Here is a 16,059-nt window from a genome sequence, read left to right as displayed (position 1 = left end):
TCCTCATTGGAGGAATGATATAATCAACATATTTTAGTTATTGGGATTTTGTTTAAAGTACAGTTTGTTATGATGAAGTGAAAAGATTCCACAATAACAGCAACTTCATAAAGGAAAGCTGGCTCACCCTATTTTGAAAAAAAGAAGCATGAAAGTGTGACGTTGTTGCAGATATTGAAACTAATATAATAGTCTCTTCTGAACTGGGATTATGCAAGTAAACTTTTTCCATTTTTGGCATCCCAACCGGCCTGTATAAAAAGAAAGACCAGAAAAAGCATTTAGAATTGTTTATCTATTATCTTACCACAGAATGTTTATAGTTGCAGGTCATAAGGTATTTTGATACATCATGAAAAAAACATCTGGTGTACATGGTATCATTAAGAATTTCTATCTTACAGTAGAGTCTCACTTATCCGACATAAACAGGTTGGCAGAACGTCGGATAAGCGAAAATGTCAGATAACACACAGTAACGGTAAAAAAAAAAAAAAAAAAACGATCCGCATACAATAACAAACTGCACTGAGCTATCATTAAGAAAGGCGAGACATGACCGACACATGAGTCATAGGCTAGACGCACGCGCCTGCTGCGCCTGTTGCAATCGATTTTTGCGTTGCGGTGCCGCACCGTCAGGAGCAAAAAGAGAGTACACTCACGCTCGCAAACAAGCGGCACGCTTTTCTCGTCGCCGATTTATGCGTGTTGTTGTGTTTTTTTTAGGGGCGTCGGATAAGACGGAATGTCGGATAAGCGAAGGTCGGTTAAACGAGACTCTACTGTATTTGTTTCTGGAGGTGGTGCTTAATATTAAGTTAACAAAAAAAAAACGCAAATGGTGATGGCATTGTGCAAGCAGTATCTAACCCTTTGTCCTAAAGCAAACAACAAGTAGCATAATGCAGCCATAATGAACTTCAGGCATAGAGAATTACTAATGTTAACATATGCAAAGGAATAAAAATGAAGTTTCTACAGGAGGTATAAGCTTTATGTAAAGGGAATTATATCACTAAATGAATACCTAAGCTATTATTCCATAATAATCTTAGCTAATCACTATGCTAATTCTACAATAGCGAGTTGCTGCAATAAGCAAATAAGATGTTTTTATTTATGATTATATTAGGGACTATAAATCATATTTATAAAATTATTTGCATGCTGTTTTGAAGTTTCAGTTGAGAATGGAGTTAATTAATATTCCAACTAAATATTCTTTCTTCTATTAGTAATTAAAAGAGTGAGCCCACATACTGCCTCTAAAGTATTGATGCATTTTTTTCTTCTGAAGAAATGCAGCGCTATGATTACAATTCTCAAAGACATGTCTCTAGGTCTTGGAAACTGTCAGCCCTTCAAGGTAGGCCAAGTCAGAAAACAGACTCCAAAAGTAATACTACAACTCTCCCTTACTGATGTAGGCTATCATAACAGAATCTTGAAAGCCATTTGACAGCATTTCCCCTTCTTCCTTCTTATGCTCAAGGTGGAACTAGTTTGAGTTTTAATGTTTTCTTCCTATCCTGGGTTTAAATCATGTTTTGCTAACTAGAATCACATAGTATCTCCAAGGTCATCTCTGGTTCTTTATACAAACTAAAAGCAGAAGAGTGAACAATGCTTCTTCTGTAGTAAGAAAAATAGTGTAGGACTTTTCTGCTGATGAATTCATCCACATGGTTAACTAAATTAATATTCAACAGCCATTCACAGTTTGACTATGATACAATCTTGTTTTCAAGCAATTGTGATGAACACCCACACTGAAATAACAAACCTGTTTTGCCAACAAATCAAGAAATAACACTATTATTTCCAAGCTTATTCACATCTATCAGAACTAGTAAGTATCAAAAGGCACTACTCCACAGATAACTGGATGTGAGACTTCAGAAGTTGAGCTTGTCGCTGGTATTCAGCTTCCCCTGTTACATAGCAGCATCCCTGCCAATGCGACTCAATCTAATTACTGTGATGGTGGTGGAGTTCCCCAAACTGGTGGTGGTGGTGAATTTCAACCTGCCAAACTTGGGCAAGAGTTCATGGCTGCCATGATAAATAGACCTGACCAACTAATCAAAAGCCATATGAGGTCAAATGTTAGATCTGTTTTTTTGCCTAAGGGCAGACAAAAGTATGGAACATTGAACTTAGCCCTTGTTATGAACAGATCATTCTCTGATTGCTATGAGTCACCTCCCACTTGGATTACTGTAATGTGCTCTAGATGGAGATAACCTTGGAAAGCATTCAGAAGCTACAGCTTGTACAAAACACAGTAGCCTGGCAAATGAGGGTTTACCTACTGCTTTGGGAGCTGCAATGATTGCCACTAGGCTTCTGGATCTGATTCAAGGTGACTGCCACCTTTAAAGTCCTACATAGCTCTGGACTGGGTTATCTGGGGGACTGTCTTCTCCATCATCCATCTAATGCTGGAGCCTACTTAATCAGGTTGAATAGGTCAATTCCCTTCAGGTCCATACAAGAATGACATTTGCCATAGGCATCAGAATTGTTATTCCCATACTCTGAAATTCTTTCCCCACAGAAATCCAATCTGCTCCTTCCCTTCTGGATCTCAGAAGAGCAGTTATGACTGATTTCATCAAGTGCACGAGGAGAGCATGGTGTGATTAAATATTTGAACTTGGCAGATGCATGCTTTTGTACATTGTGTGTGTACATATATATTTTGATACTGTATTTGGTTTATTTTATGGATTTATTGTTTTAGAAGTTTTTTCCTGCTAAGTGATGTTGCCCAGAGCCTTCCAGAATTGGATGGTATACAAATAAAGTAGCTATATAAATAAACAACACCAATGTACCAGAGCATTGTATAATCCAACTCTCTCCTCATGAGATTCCTTATCTAATTAGGGCTCTCACTGGTGCATCTGAGTTGTTACTACAGAAGCATCTCACATTCAGAAACCCCAAGTTGCTACCTGCACACTGCTTTTAGAGCAACTGACCCAAAGCAAAATATCCTGCATATATATATATAATATGAAAAGAAATTCACTTTGCAGAAGCATAAGGACTTTTCTTACCCAAGCATTATGAACCAGAAAATACTATAAACATGTGTAAGTGAATAAGCTATACAACTGGAGAATGAGGGCAGTCATATGCTTGTGACAAATGCACAGAAATATTTAATATTAGGGAAGAAAAGAGTCTTGAATCTTTATCTGTCTGACTTGATGCACTTAGACAGAAGCCTTATTCTAAAAGCAACAGTTCTTTTAAATACTTATACTGATTTTTTCAAGTATTTCTTAACTTATTTCAATTCTTTAACAGCTCAGCACAGTACTCACACCTTGTCTACTTTCCTATCAAGAAAAACTCACAAAACAGAATCCATAACTCCATCACAAATTTCAGAATATAGCTGTGTTTCAATTATACTTGTGTTTAAAAATACAATTGTGAATTGTGAAGAATGAAAAATGAAAGACACATGAAACTCTTCTCATTTTATATCTGTGCTACACACTTGCACAAGACTGTCTACACACCATAAACTTAGGGACTCAAGACCTAGAATGAAGGATGCCAAATCCATACATGAACTGTCTTCTTTTAGTTTAAGAGCTGCCAGATTACTGCAGGACAGACAGCTCTATGAAGATCTTTCTCTTTTAATTACAGAAGATATCTCTAGTCAGTCTTATGCTCCTAGCTATAGTGTTCATTGATGATAAAACAGAACATGGGAAAGATGGGGAAGATAAAAGGAACAGAAGCCATTAAGCAACTGGGGAGACAATCATCTCCTAAAATATTAATTCAAGGGGGGCAAGAGTCAAAGTTTCTCATCCATCAGTTTGGTACAGCCTGCATCTGGAAATCTGGATGATGCTCACCCTGGTGTTTAGAAGAGCAGTGAAAAAGAGCTTTCACCTAGCATAAATAATGCTAGGATTTCAAATACTGAGGGAGGGTTTGTTTGTTTGTTTGTTTATTTATTTATTGGATTTCTCCCCCGCCCATCTCCCCCACAATAGGGGACTCTGGGTGACTTATGAAATACATTAAAAACTATAAATATATCTAAAACACAAATACATCCAGCATTAAAACAATACTAAAAAAGGAAAATCCAAGAAGATGGAAAATCAGGATGCGGACAGCTGGCCACTATGGGGCTAGCCATCCCCCTGCTTGAAGTATTCCCTCCCCACCCCAGGTCAAGTGGCAGAACCAGGTCTTCAAGGCCTTTCAGAAGGCCAGAAGTGAGGGGGCCAATCGCACCTCCGGGGGCAGAATGTTCCAAACAGCAGGGGCTATTGCAGAGAAGGCCTGCCTTCTGGACCCCGCTAATCGGAGTTCTTTTACTGAGGGGGTCCGAAGCATGCCCTCTCTGTGCGATCGGGTGGGACGGGTTGAAGACATAGGGGAGAGGCGGTCCCTTAGGTAACCTGGCCCCATGCCATGTAGGGCTTTAAAGGTAATAACCAACACCTTGAATTGGACCCGGAAGCAAACTGGTACCCAATGCAGCTCGCGGAGCGACGGTGTTACATGGGCCCTTCTTGGGGTTCTAAAAATAGCCTGCGCGGCCGCATTCTGGACAGCTGTAGCTTCCGGATACTGTTCAAGGGTAGCCCTGTGTAGAACGCATTGTAGTAGTCTATCTAGTTGATATACATTTTAAATGGTTTAAGTATATACTTAATTGTTTGGGAAAATGTAAACTGCTGGGACTCCATGTGGAGGCTGAGGTATGTACATAATAATAAGTAAGTAAAATATCTGCTATACAGGTAGTCCTCACTTACCGACCGCAACAGGGACTGGCAACTTTAATCACCACAGGTCATTAAGTGCGACTTCACATGACCACGGCTTGCGATTTCCTGCCAGCTTCCCCACTGAATTTGCTTGTCAGAAGCCAGCTGTGAAGGTTGCAAATGGTGATCATGTGACTGCGGGACACTTGACTGTCGTAAATATGAACCGATTGCCAAGAGCCTGAATTGCAATCTCATGACCGCAGGGATGCTACGATGGCTGCAACTTTGAGGACCAGTTGTAAGTCTAATTTTTCAGCACCGTCGTAACTTTGAACGATTGCTGAATGAGTGGTCGGTAAGTGAGGACTATGTGTATTAGGATAAGCATGTTATTGCCATGCCAAAGTATTGAAATGTAAAATTTCCTAGTTATCATTACATCTGATATTTAAGCTGTGGACATTTTGCATTAAAGGCCAGGTACCAAAACCTGGTTTATATTACTAGCAGAATTACATCCTAGCTTTAATAAACATAGTGTGTACTTAACCTATAGTCTAAAATAACACCATCCACAGAGCTGTACTAATTTATTCTACTAGAGGGATATGCAAAAAGTCCCTTGCTTGGTACAGCCACTCCAACAAGTTTGCATCACAATAGGGCATTTGCTTCCAAGTCTCAAGTGTCCTGACATCCCATGATTGCCTTGTTTTCTTTCTTTTTTTAATTCCTCTAAGCTTGGAGACTTGAAGTTCATTGCCAAAAACACAGATTGCAGTTTCCATTCTAGCTGCCACTGACTGAAGTAGTTGCAGGGACATAGGAAAGTATGGATGAGGACTTATTCAAATGTATTGTCGAAGGCTTTCACGGCCGGCATACGATGACTGGTGTGGGTCTTCCGGGCTGTGTGGCCGTGTTCTGGAAGTTTTGTTTCCTAACGTTTCGCCAGCACCTGTGACCGGCATCTTCAGAGTGCAGAGTGCAGGAGCACAGACAGGAGCAGTTCTCTGGGCACAGAGAGAACTGCTCCTGTCTGTGCTCCTGCACTCTGAAGATGCCGGTCACAGGTGCTGGCGAAACATTAGGAAACAAAACTTCCAGAACACGGCCACACAGCCCGGAAGACCCACACCAGCCAACTTATTCAAATGTTCTACAACAGTATTGTTTTATACTGCTGCTTTGTAGAGAGAGACACATGCACAAGAACAGAGACAGATTTGGAGGCTGAGATTCGCTAGTGATTGTATGTTCAGACAATCTACTTCCAATCCAATACTGTATAATTAATATTATGTATTTTAATTAATTAAGCAGTGTACAGAGTGGTTAAGTAAGAATCCCTCTTCTATCTTCCTTCCCCTTAAAATTAATTATAATTTTATAATTCACTTCTCCAAAATATCCATTCCATTAAGACCTTATTTACATATTTTAAGAAAATGAACTGGTTATGTTTCCCAGCAGGTAGCAGGACAACCTAACCTTGGTTGATCTTGAAAAAACTAAGCAGGGTAAGAGCTGGTTAATAGTTGGATGTGAAATCACCAGGAGTTTCAAAGCTGTAAGTTAGATTGGAAACTCTTAAAACCATCCTGGAAGACATGTCTGTATTGTCTAAAGAAATTAAGCTTGACTCAAGGAATGTTTAGTTTATAGCTGTTAATCTAATTAAACTGTGAGTACACTAGTCTACAGAATGTAGCGCTATGCTGGGCAGAGACATTTCTTGTGTGTTGGATTTCCCCAGCCTGCCATTAGATAATGACTTAAAACTAAGATTTCCCCTCACCCTCTGGAGCACTGGTAGCCTCCACACAAACAAACAAACAAACAAACAAACACTAATGGATGATACTGATGCTGGGCTTTTGTAACTGATTCACCTGGGACAGTCACTTTACTCTGGAGTAATCAGCTGGAAATGAAATGAAGACCTCTTCCTGCCTGACTACTAAGAAAGTTTACTTCTGATTTTAAATCCTCTATCACAAACTTAGAGCTCACAGATTGTAATATACAGTAATGTTGTAATTCCTCTGTATTCTAATTTCTTTTTCAGGCAGGTTGCCAAATACAAACATATTCACTACAGATAGTATTGGTACTGGAGCTGTGCAAAAGTTTTCAAAAGGACTAGTCACTCTCCATCTAATGTAGCTTGCAGGTTGTTGTGGTGGTAATATGAAGAGATATCTCCATATAAGCCACACTGCATTCCTGGAAAAAAGATGGAATATAAATCTAACAAACAAATAAATAAGCCATTCACTTAAATCTGTTATATTAAATTATACTTTACCAAACTGAATAGGATTCAAATGTACATATCATCTGTAGTGCTAAACAGCAATCCTGGATATCTAACGACATGTTATTATCACTTTTGTCTTTTTAACATCACTACTCCTGCTACTACTTGATTTATAATCTTTTATTTTATGCAACTCAAAATGGTGCACATAATGCTTCCTCCACCTATTTTCCCCACAACAACAACCTTGTATGGTGGGTTAGGCTGGCCCAAAGTCACCCAATTGGCCTTCATGCCGAAGGAAGGACTAGATAGCATGGTATCCTGGTTTCTAGTCCAGCACCTTAACCACTGTACTCTTATACAACTCCTGATTTAAGGCCTTTTTTATTCAAGGGATGCAAAAATGGCAACTGTTGTTTTGCTCATACACACAATGTGCAACTTGATGTAGTGAAAATCAGCTTACCCAATAGTTTCTGGAATAGAATCCTTGTAGAACTTGGTGACTGCCTGTATATGTTCTTTCTGAGGGCATTATTCAGTATATTAACTAAAACCTTCTAACTTACTGTTCGTGAAAATCCAGCATTGGTGGTTCAAACCGAATAGGTCTGCAATTTCCTCGGTACATAGATACACTGTTACAAGAAAAGAAAAGAAAGGAAAAGACACTCAGTTTTAACTCATGCTCAGATACATATCTAAAATCTTATAAACTAATTTTAAACAACATTAGAAATTCTACTTTTAGAATTAAGTCATTGTTTTATATAAGAACACATATATTTTTTTCCTACACATACAAGCAGTGACCTAGATCATACAGAACACTTTAAGACAATTTGCATTCAGAAGTCTGGTTGAGACAAGATGCATATGATGCAGTAAAGAGCTGTCTTGGTATCAAGCAAGAAACTTCATGTAAGCATTACCAAGAATTTATTTACTCACTCATTTCTGCACTAGTTTTTTTTAAAATAATAGAAAACAAAAATGCACATTGTGCAAAGATAATTTTTCAAAAATTCTATTTATCAATTATTTTTATTACTCATTTATACACCAGACTGCATGAACGCACACAATGCAGTATACAGAATAAATAATAAAAATAACTTAAGATGTCACCTATAATGAAATATGAAGCTATGTGAGCCTCTGAGGTACTCAGTGTTTTCACTAAAAGAAAATGAAATCTTTCCTATCATTTTGGGAAAAGGATTGGTTACATCTGAACTCAGATAGTTTTGGATGACAAAGATTCTTCAGATCAATTTCATTTTAGCTGATACCCTGATTTGGAGACAGAAACAACCTTGGTTGTTCTGTTAGATTTCTAATTACAAGACACAAGAGGAACAGAGTTCTCTCAGTGGCTATTATTAACTATGATATCCTACTCAGTCATCTTGCCACAGAAGTATTTAGGGATGTTAAATCTCTCCTGGAATCTGTAGGAATGCCCATGAAGGTAAAGCTGAGACACTATAGTGCTACCCAATGATATTTGCTGTTTGAGGTGAAATGGTTCCATTCATAATTTCCTACACTCTTTTAATGTTCACATGAAATGAGTGGGAAAAGAACTGTGAGGGAATTTGGCTTAAGTATCACAACAGTGCAAGTCTTATTATACTAGCTATTTACTGACAATTTCCAGCAAGACATTCATGACAAAAGCTGCAATATTCAATATAATATAAGCTTAATTAAGACTAGATGTAATTCTTATTTAAAGTGATGTGGTAAAAACTGAATGCTTATTTGGGGACAGTTCTGATAGAGATGTAGGATTATATGTCAGGAATGGAGCTATCTTTATTGATGAAACTGCACATATGTATATCTTTATTATGGTCTTAGACCAGTACAGATAAGAGAATAAAAGCAGTAAGAGCAGTAAAAACAATAGATTCAATTTGTCCATCGGGTCAAAATTAAAATAGCCGTGCTGCAGGGATGATTACCCTTTAATAGAAATTGGGCATAGACTGAATCTGGTCCATCAGGATACCTGCCACTCAAGGGAAGAATAACCCTAGCACTTTTATCTCTACAGAATGGGCAACAGGGGATGGCATGTTCCCAGGCTTCTACCTCTCTTGTGTCACAGGGACAAAGCCATGAACCACTAGGCACTTTTTATACTTGCCCTTCAGTACAGCAGAGGGTAGGGCTCGGCACCTGACCAATATAAAAGTTTTACAGTGGCTTGGTGTTTCTAATTGTGAAAAGTATCCTGTGAGAGCCACTAAATATTTGAGCCACTCCAAAGCTAAAAAACCTGGTACCTTCCCAATCTTCCTGACATTCTATGTCAAGGATTCTTTGTTTAACAGCTAGCTTAAGCCCTGTCATGACCCATCACTAGGGGAGAAATCCAGAGGGAGAAATTTCAGTTGGATTATCTTGATCCAGGAAGATTGACAGGAGTTCCGGATGACTGCTGGGGGAGGGGGGAGCAATCCTCTAGGGTTATATTCTAATTTCAACCACAGATTTAGGGACACAAGGCACACCCTTGCCTCCACTGTACTCATGCCTATCTCCAACCAAAGGATAGCATTTGGGACATATCAAGGGAGTTGTAAAGCTGCTCTAAGAGACTGCACTTGTTTCAGAAGGGCAAAACAGGGGGAGGCAGAGCCTGCCTAGGTCCCATAGAATAATTCTGCCACTGATTTTGCCTGAAAGAGTTTTTTTACAGGTGCTATGAAATACCCTCCTCCCCCAGTGCAGAAACTTCAGGGCATCTGAGGATTTCTGTCAGGCCTAGCCCAAAGAACTCCTGGAGACCATGCAGGTTCAATCAGCAAGGTTTATTAGCCAGCGCCTGTTTACAGAAATCTCAGACTGACCACTAGTTCCCAGGCACAGCTATTCACTATCTTCTGGAATGTTTAGGGATGCGCCAGCTTCCTCTGCTTATCTCCAGAGCGTTGCTCTGGAGACGAGAGGACCATTCCCCCCCCCTTCCTCCATTCCAGTCCATCACAATTTCTGTGCTATTGTGCTTGCATACTAAATATGGGCCTTTGTAGAGCCAGAGGCATGTAATACCACTCTCAAATATTTAAAGCTAGTAACCTGTCAATTTGGTACCCATCTATGTGCCATGAGCACAACCTGGGCCTCTTGGCAAAAGATAAGACCTTAGTTTTTTGATAACTGATGACAAGGTAGTCTTGCCTACAGTATTCTGCCAGCTCCCTCAGCACCCTTCTCAAACCCACTAGTGGTCAAGAAAGAACCGCAGCATCATCTGCATAAAGTAAAAGGGTGATATGGTAGCCTCCCAATTTGGGGGTGTGAAAGTCTGCCTTACTGAGGCAGTGATGAAACTGCTGTCTTCCAAAGATCCCAGTTATGCAATTTGGAGTTTCTGAGATCAAGTACTGTTTCTAGATCTGTGATTGGCAATTTATATCCTCAGGGCTACATATGGCTCTGAATCACTTTAGTGGCCACCAAGAAACTATTCATTCCTGCGCATGATTCATGGATTATATAAGTGAGCAGGTATGTTTTTTACCAAGTTCAAATGGTTTACTGATTTGGCTGTAAAATAAGGATCATTAGTTATATGCAAGCATGAAAATTGTTTTGAAAATAGTTAAAGCAGGTTATAATTGATCTACAAAACCCAAATAACCTAACATATGAATAATTGTATATGCCTATATTGAACATCTAAGATTGTTTGTTTAAAAAAGATTGGCAGATATAAGGGACAAGGCATCTTCAAAGTGTATCGTGGTTATGGCATTTTCTCCCGGAAAAAATCTAAGAAGTCCATACCCTCTCTTCTTGACATCTCTACTATATTTTAAGTTATATTTTCCCATTATTTTATTATTCTTATTGTAAAATTGAAAACCTTTTTTTTTCTTGAAAGACAAAAATATGAGTCTACATTAGAATTCATCAGAAAATTTGAGATGGGAGATCACAAAGAGTTTTAATTCTTTTTTTTTTTAATTAAGATTTCTTTAAGTTGGACTCAATTTATCAGAACTACAAGGGCACAATTATGTAGCTTCCTTGGCAGCTATACAAAAGTAGTTTGTTACTGCCTTTTTCTGGGATTTTTTAAAGACTCCCTTTAGGCTTGCAGCCCTGGGATTTGCTAGTGGTCTCCCATCCATTTATAATCAGTTCTAAGCCTGCTTAACTTTTCTGAAATCAGCAAAAATTAGGTTAGAAGGTGCCACTTCAATTTATTTATTGTATATAAATAACAATAGAAAAGAGTAAGATAATTTAAAATGAAGATCTTAAAGCATACCTTTTAAAAAGAACATATTAGGCCAATAATTCTTTAACAATCCTTCCCCCACCCCAATTAATATTATAACACTGCTCCAACTCTGCACTCACTGGCCACCAAAATGAAATAAAACAAAGTTCAGCCTCTGGCTTCAAAAAAACAGATTTCCCACCCATAGCCTAGATGGATCTAGGTGACTCAGCATTTTCCATGAGCAGCCACCTGCAGATTACACCAGCTTGCATCAGATTCCTGAACATGAAAGCAAAACTGCTTTATGTGCTGTGAGAGAAATAGTAAAGGTAGTCACTCTTTAAGGGAAATCAGTTGCAGATGAACAAGACCAAAGTGTTAGGATTTAGAGTGAATCTAAGATGCTATCTAAGGCTGAGCAATGTTCTGGAAATTAATGGTAGAAAGGGCACATATAGTAGCCAGGTATGACAGAATCAGGGAAAATTAGAGCCAATCCTGATATTAATCTGGATTGTAAACGTTAAACAACTGTGATTTCTGAAGACCAAAGTAATACAAATATTCAAACAGCTAGGATTTATCGTGGGTAAATCCAGCAATTAACTTAGTCGTTAAATATGCATTTAAGAGAGAATCCTCTAGCTTGGCTTTCTGTGCAATTCAACACCCAATAAATTGATCTCTCCATTTCCCTCCCCCCCATCCTCAAGTTCTTCTACATGTATTTGCCTTGATTAACAAGCACTTGGAGGAGTGCTAACAATTCCAGCAGACCATAGATCCAAATCAGATAAAGATTAGCTTGCACATCGTTCAGCTGAGCAGTGATTAGAAGAGACAGTCTGGAGGGGTTGTTAGTTCTTTGGTTTTAACCAAATCTAAGGAGATTCAAATTCAAGTCCACCTTTAGCAATTGAAGCTTACTGGGCCAAGTCACTATCCTTTAAAACTACTTACCTTACAAAATAACTATTTTGTGAAAAATCAGGAAAGGAAGTTTTATATTTGCCACTTTGAGCTTTTGGGAAAAATGGGATATAAGTCTATCAAATAAATGCATTAAATAGATAACTAATAATCTCAAGCGTTTTCCTCTGTTTCAACTGGAAAGAGATTCTTGCTTATTAGCTCTGTTTCTTTGAAACAGAAATGCTTCCGGAACAACCCCACTTCATTTGAGAAGCACAAGATTCATGAGAGAAGGGTAAGTAACACTTTTAAGGCCAAGAGCCACAGCTGTAGCAGAACACTAGATACTATTAAATAGTGGTAAGGGCCAAGGCAAAAATAAAATCTAAACATCAGAATGGCAGCTTTTGGAGGGATGTGCATGAAGCGCTTGAAGAGTTGCATATGATTTCAGATCTGCAGATTATGTATTCCTGTTACAGAGGAAAAGACTGCAAGGGGTCTTGTATTCTAACAAAGCAAGCCTAAATTGCCCTGATGAACCTAGATTGAACTAATGCCACTGAATATTAAATGGTGAATAGAAAAATAGGCATGCAGGACTTGTTCACAGATTTAAAAAAGCCTACTCAGCAAAAAAATATTGGTCATAATATACATATGCAGCAATGGGAAAATATGTGGTCTAAAGGATTAAAATTTACTCTATGTTATACCTTGAAAGAAAATTTCTATAAAATGATATGTTGATGGTATATGACACCCCAAAGACTATCAAAGATGTATGGGACAATTTCCAACATTTGTTGGAAATGTAATCAACAAGAGGGGTCATTCTACCATATGTGGTGGACATGCAAAATTGCAAAGAAATTTTGGATTCAAATACAAATGTTGATGCAGAGCATACTACAAATACAGATACCATTTAAACCAGAATTATTCCTGTTGGGGATAATGGACTTTCAAATAGGAAAACATCTTATTAGAATTACTCAATACATGATTACCGGAGCAAGACTTCTTTATGCAAAATTTTGGAAAACCCAGACACTACCAACAATACAAGAATGGTTGTTAAAACCAATGGACATGGCAGAAAACTGACTTGCCTATTATAAGAAAACTCAAACAATTACTACCTTAAAGAATCGAAACTATTGATGGACTATTTGCAAAATGCAGGTGGAGTGAAGCTTACATGGGGATTTGAAGATTAGATTATAAATGTAATGGGATATATTCAGACAAAGAATTATTCTTATTTAATGTATTAAAAACTAGCACTTATGATAACCTTACTATTTCTAAGACCAGAGATAGATTGGAAGTTATCTATTTTTCATACCTTTTCTTCTTTTACTTTACTTCACTTTTTCTTTTCCTTTTCTTTATATTTTGTATTTCAAATTTTCTTTTCTATTTCTTACTTTTAAATATGTATCTTTAAAATCTCAATTAAAAAATTATTAAAAAAAAAAGCCTACTCAGCTTCTACCCTGGACACCTGGTAGAACAATTTTGAATCTCTCCCAGTTATGTCTGCCTAGGCCCTCCTTGAAATGGCAAGCAAAAGCTGGAGGATGCGATGTTAAGATGGCAGTAATCTATTATGATTGTATTCCCCTCACCAGATATAAAAGGAAGAAAAGCTGGAAAGAACTGGTATTTGAAAAGACCATGTATAATGCAAACACAGATAGGAAAAAATATGGGTATAATATTGAGAAGCATGTTTGGGAGGCAGAATATAAAATAATAACTTCACTAGATCACCAAACTACTGAGAGTCATTTTTATTGCAGTGGGATAAAGATGCAATAATAAGTAAAGTATGCCTGAACTAAAAAAGCTGAGAAATGATACCTCCACAGTCAATGTTGTCAATTAACTTAAAAGAAAATGGAACTATGGAAACTTTTGCCATAAGGAAATCACTGCAGTGAAAAATTTAGTAATTTCAAAAAATAGATTGTGTACCAATATAAAATAGTATCAGTAATTGTCTGCTGACCATACAAAATGTTTATCTAGTACCATTTTGTGACTGGCTCCTTTCTTGCACTGCCATCTTGCAGTCATGATCAGTTCTCTCAAAAGGACTCTGACCTAGAAACTTTGAAACCCCCTCATCAAGGGGATTAGTGCTATGAAATATACATGTCTCACTTTTTCTTCGCCCTTATTCTAATTGTATCTGAAAGCAGGTGGAGTTCAAAATGTAAGAATGTTAAAGTCTAAATCCCAGGCCTGTGCAAACCATACAAATTAGTGTTTTGCATATTAACGTATATAGAAGACACTTCTGTAATATGCATGTACATGAGAACCTTGTAAAACTGTCAAAGTAGTTATACAGATCACTTGGGAAGATATGGCTACCTTGAAATACTTGAGTGAGGAGCCCTTCCAAATGGTTTGCATAGCCCTACTAAATTACATCTTATATTATGTAAGATATAACAGGAGTTGGAGTGTCTGTTGGAGCCTCTGAATTAGTTTTACTGAAACATCTGTATTGTATTTATATTGATGGTTGGTTTTTGGTGCTGTTGTTTTTATCTCAGCTACCAATTGTCTATTTATTTTGTATATTGGGGGGGTGCTGGGTTTTTTTAATTGTTGTTTCCACCCAGAGTCACTTGTTGAAATGGGCAGTCATATAAATTAAATAAACAAATATTATACTAAACTGCAGTGCAACACTCAGTATTCAGAAGTAAGCTCCACTGAGTCCACTGTACTCCCTGGTATGACAGTAAAAGGAATGCAACTATAAAATCTTAATATATTTAACATCTAGATCAAGTATTGCCCTCCAAATCCATTAAGTATTAATTTGCATAAAAATAGTTCTAAACATTCAGTGATCTGATTTTACTTACACTTTTATGCTTAGAAATTATGAAGTGGACGTAACTGAAGATATATACTGTTTTTAAAAAATCATTTGATGCAAAAGAGGGGGGTATTAGGCCCTCATAGCATCAAGTATGTGAACATTTTTTTATTTTTTATTGTAACTGTTCATATGCCTTTTTGAAAATTGCAAGTCTGGCATTTCAAAAATAAACAGGAAGTGAAACTAGCAAGCACCTGTATGCCTGTTAGAGACTTTATTTAGACTTTATTTTTTGTGGTTCTAGTTTTTGTTCAACTTTTTAAATATAAGCTTCAGAAATAGCTATTTCATTAAAATATTTTAGTGGACTGGTAAATTATTTTAACCACAATTTATACAAATTTGTACACAATGTACAATTTTTTGCTATTTGAAAGTCTTGTATTTTGTTGATCTGATTTTTTTTTTTTTACAGCACAGACAAGCTTTTATAACCTTACAGCTATAAAACATTATGGGATATATTATCAGATTTCTTATGACTGTGTATCTGTGAAACCCCCAAAACAGAAGATGTGACAGATTAATATATTTAAAATGTCCACAGTGCCTGTTAAAATTTCTCAAGAACATCCTGTCATGTTTGGAATCTGTGGTTCAGAATATTTATTAAGAGTTGTCCAATTATTAACATCAGATGATTCAGCAAAGGGTGCATGTATCTTAATACAGACACATATCCATCATGTTGTTCTCTGTTGATGTAAGTATGTTATGCAAATGGTAGAAAAGGAGTAACAGTAAACAGAAAAAGAGATCAGATAAGAAAAAAGAAGGGGGGAAAATCTGGTTTTCTACAACACTTTTCATTTTACCTTGTCATACTTTTCTATCCTTTCAAACCGTCCATGCTTCTAACCATGTTGATACTTCAATTCATATAATCCCTTTGCTCTTCAAACTTCTTACTTCTCTCTTTTTGAAAATTCTGGTAACTCCAATCATGTACAACACTTTCGGTCTTTCCTTGTAACCCATTTGGTCTTCC

The 16,059-nt window shown here is 37.3% G+C and overlaps 1 protein-coding gene across 1 annotated transcript in view; it reads right to left on the bottom strand.

Annotated features, from left to right (window-relative positions):
• The window catches only part of TMEM131 (transmembrane protein 131), an 87,278-nt gene that overhangs the window by 55,677 nt on the left and 15,542 nt on the right, over window positions 1-16,059 (bottom strand). The window contains exons 4-5 of the mRNA XM_088145015.1: window positions 7,587-7,655; window positions 128-251 (exon numbers count right to left, since the gene is read on the bottom strand). Of these exons, the coding sequence (XP_088001141.1) occupies window positions 128-251; window positions 7,587-7,655 (193 nt within the window). The remainder of the gene's footprint in view (window positions 1-127; window positions 252-7,586; window positions 7,656-16,059) is intronic.

The sequence above is a fragment of the Python bivittatus genome, unplaced genomic scaffold (genome assembly GCF_059951505.1).
Source record: "Python bivittatus isolate LINGU-HERP-01145 unplaced genomic scaffold, Pbiv_v1 ctg000350_np1212, whole genome shotgun sequence".
Classification (NCBI taxonomy): domain Eukaryota; kingdom Metazoa; phylum Chordata; class Lepidosauria; order Squamata; family Pythonidae; genus Python; species Python bivittatus.
The sequence above is the reverse complement of the archived record's forward strand: the minus strand, read 5'-3'. Positions and strand labels throughout refer to the sequence as shown.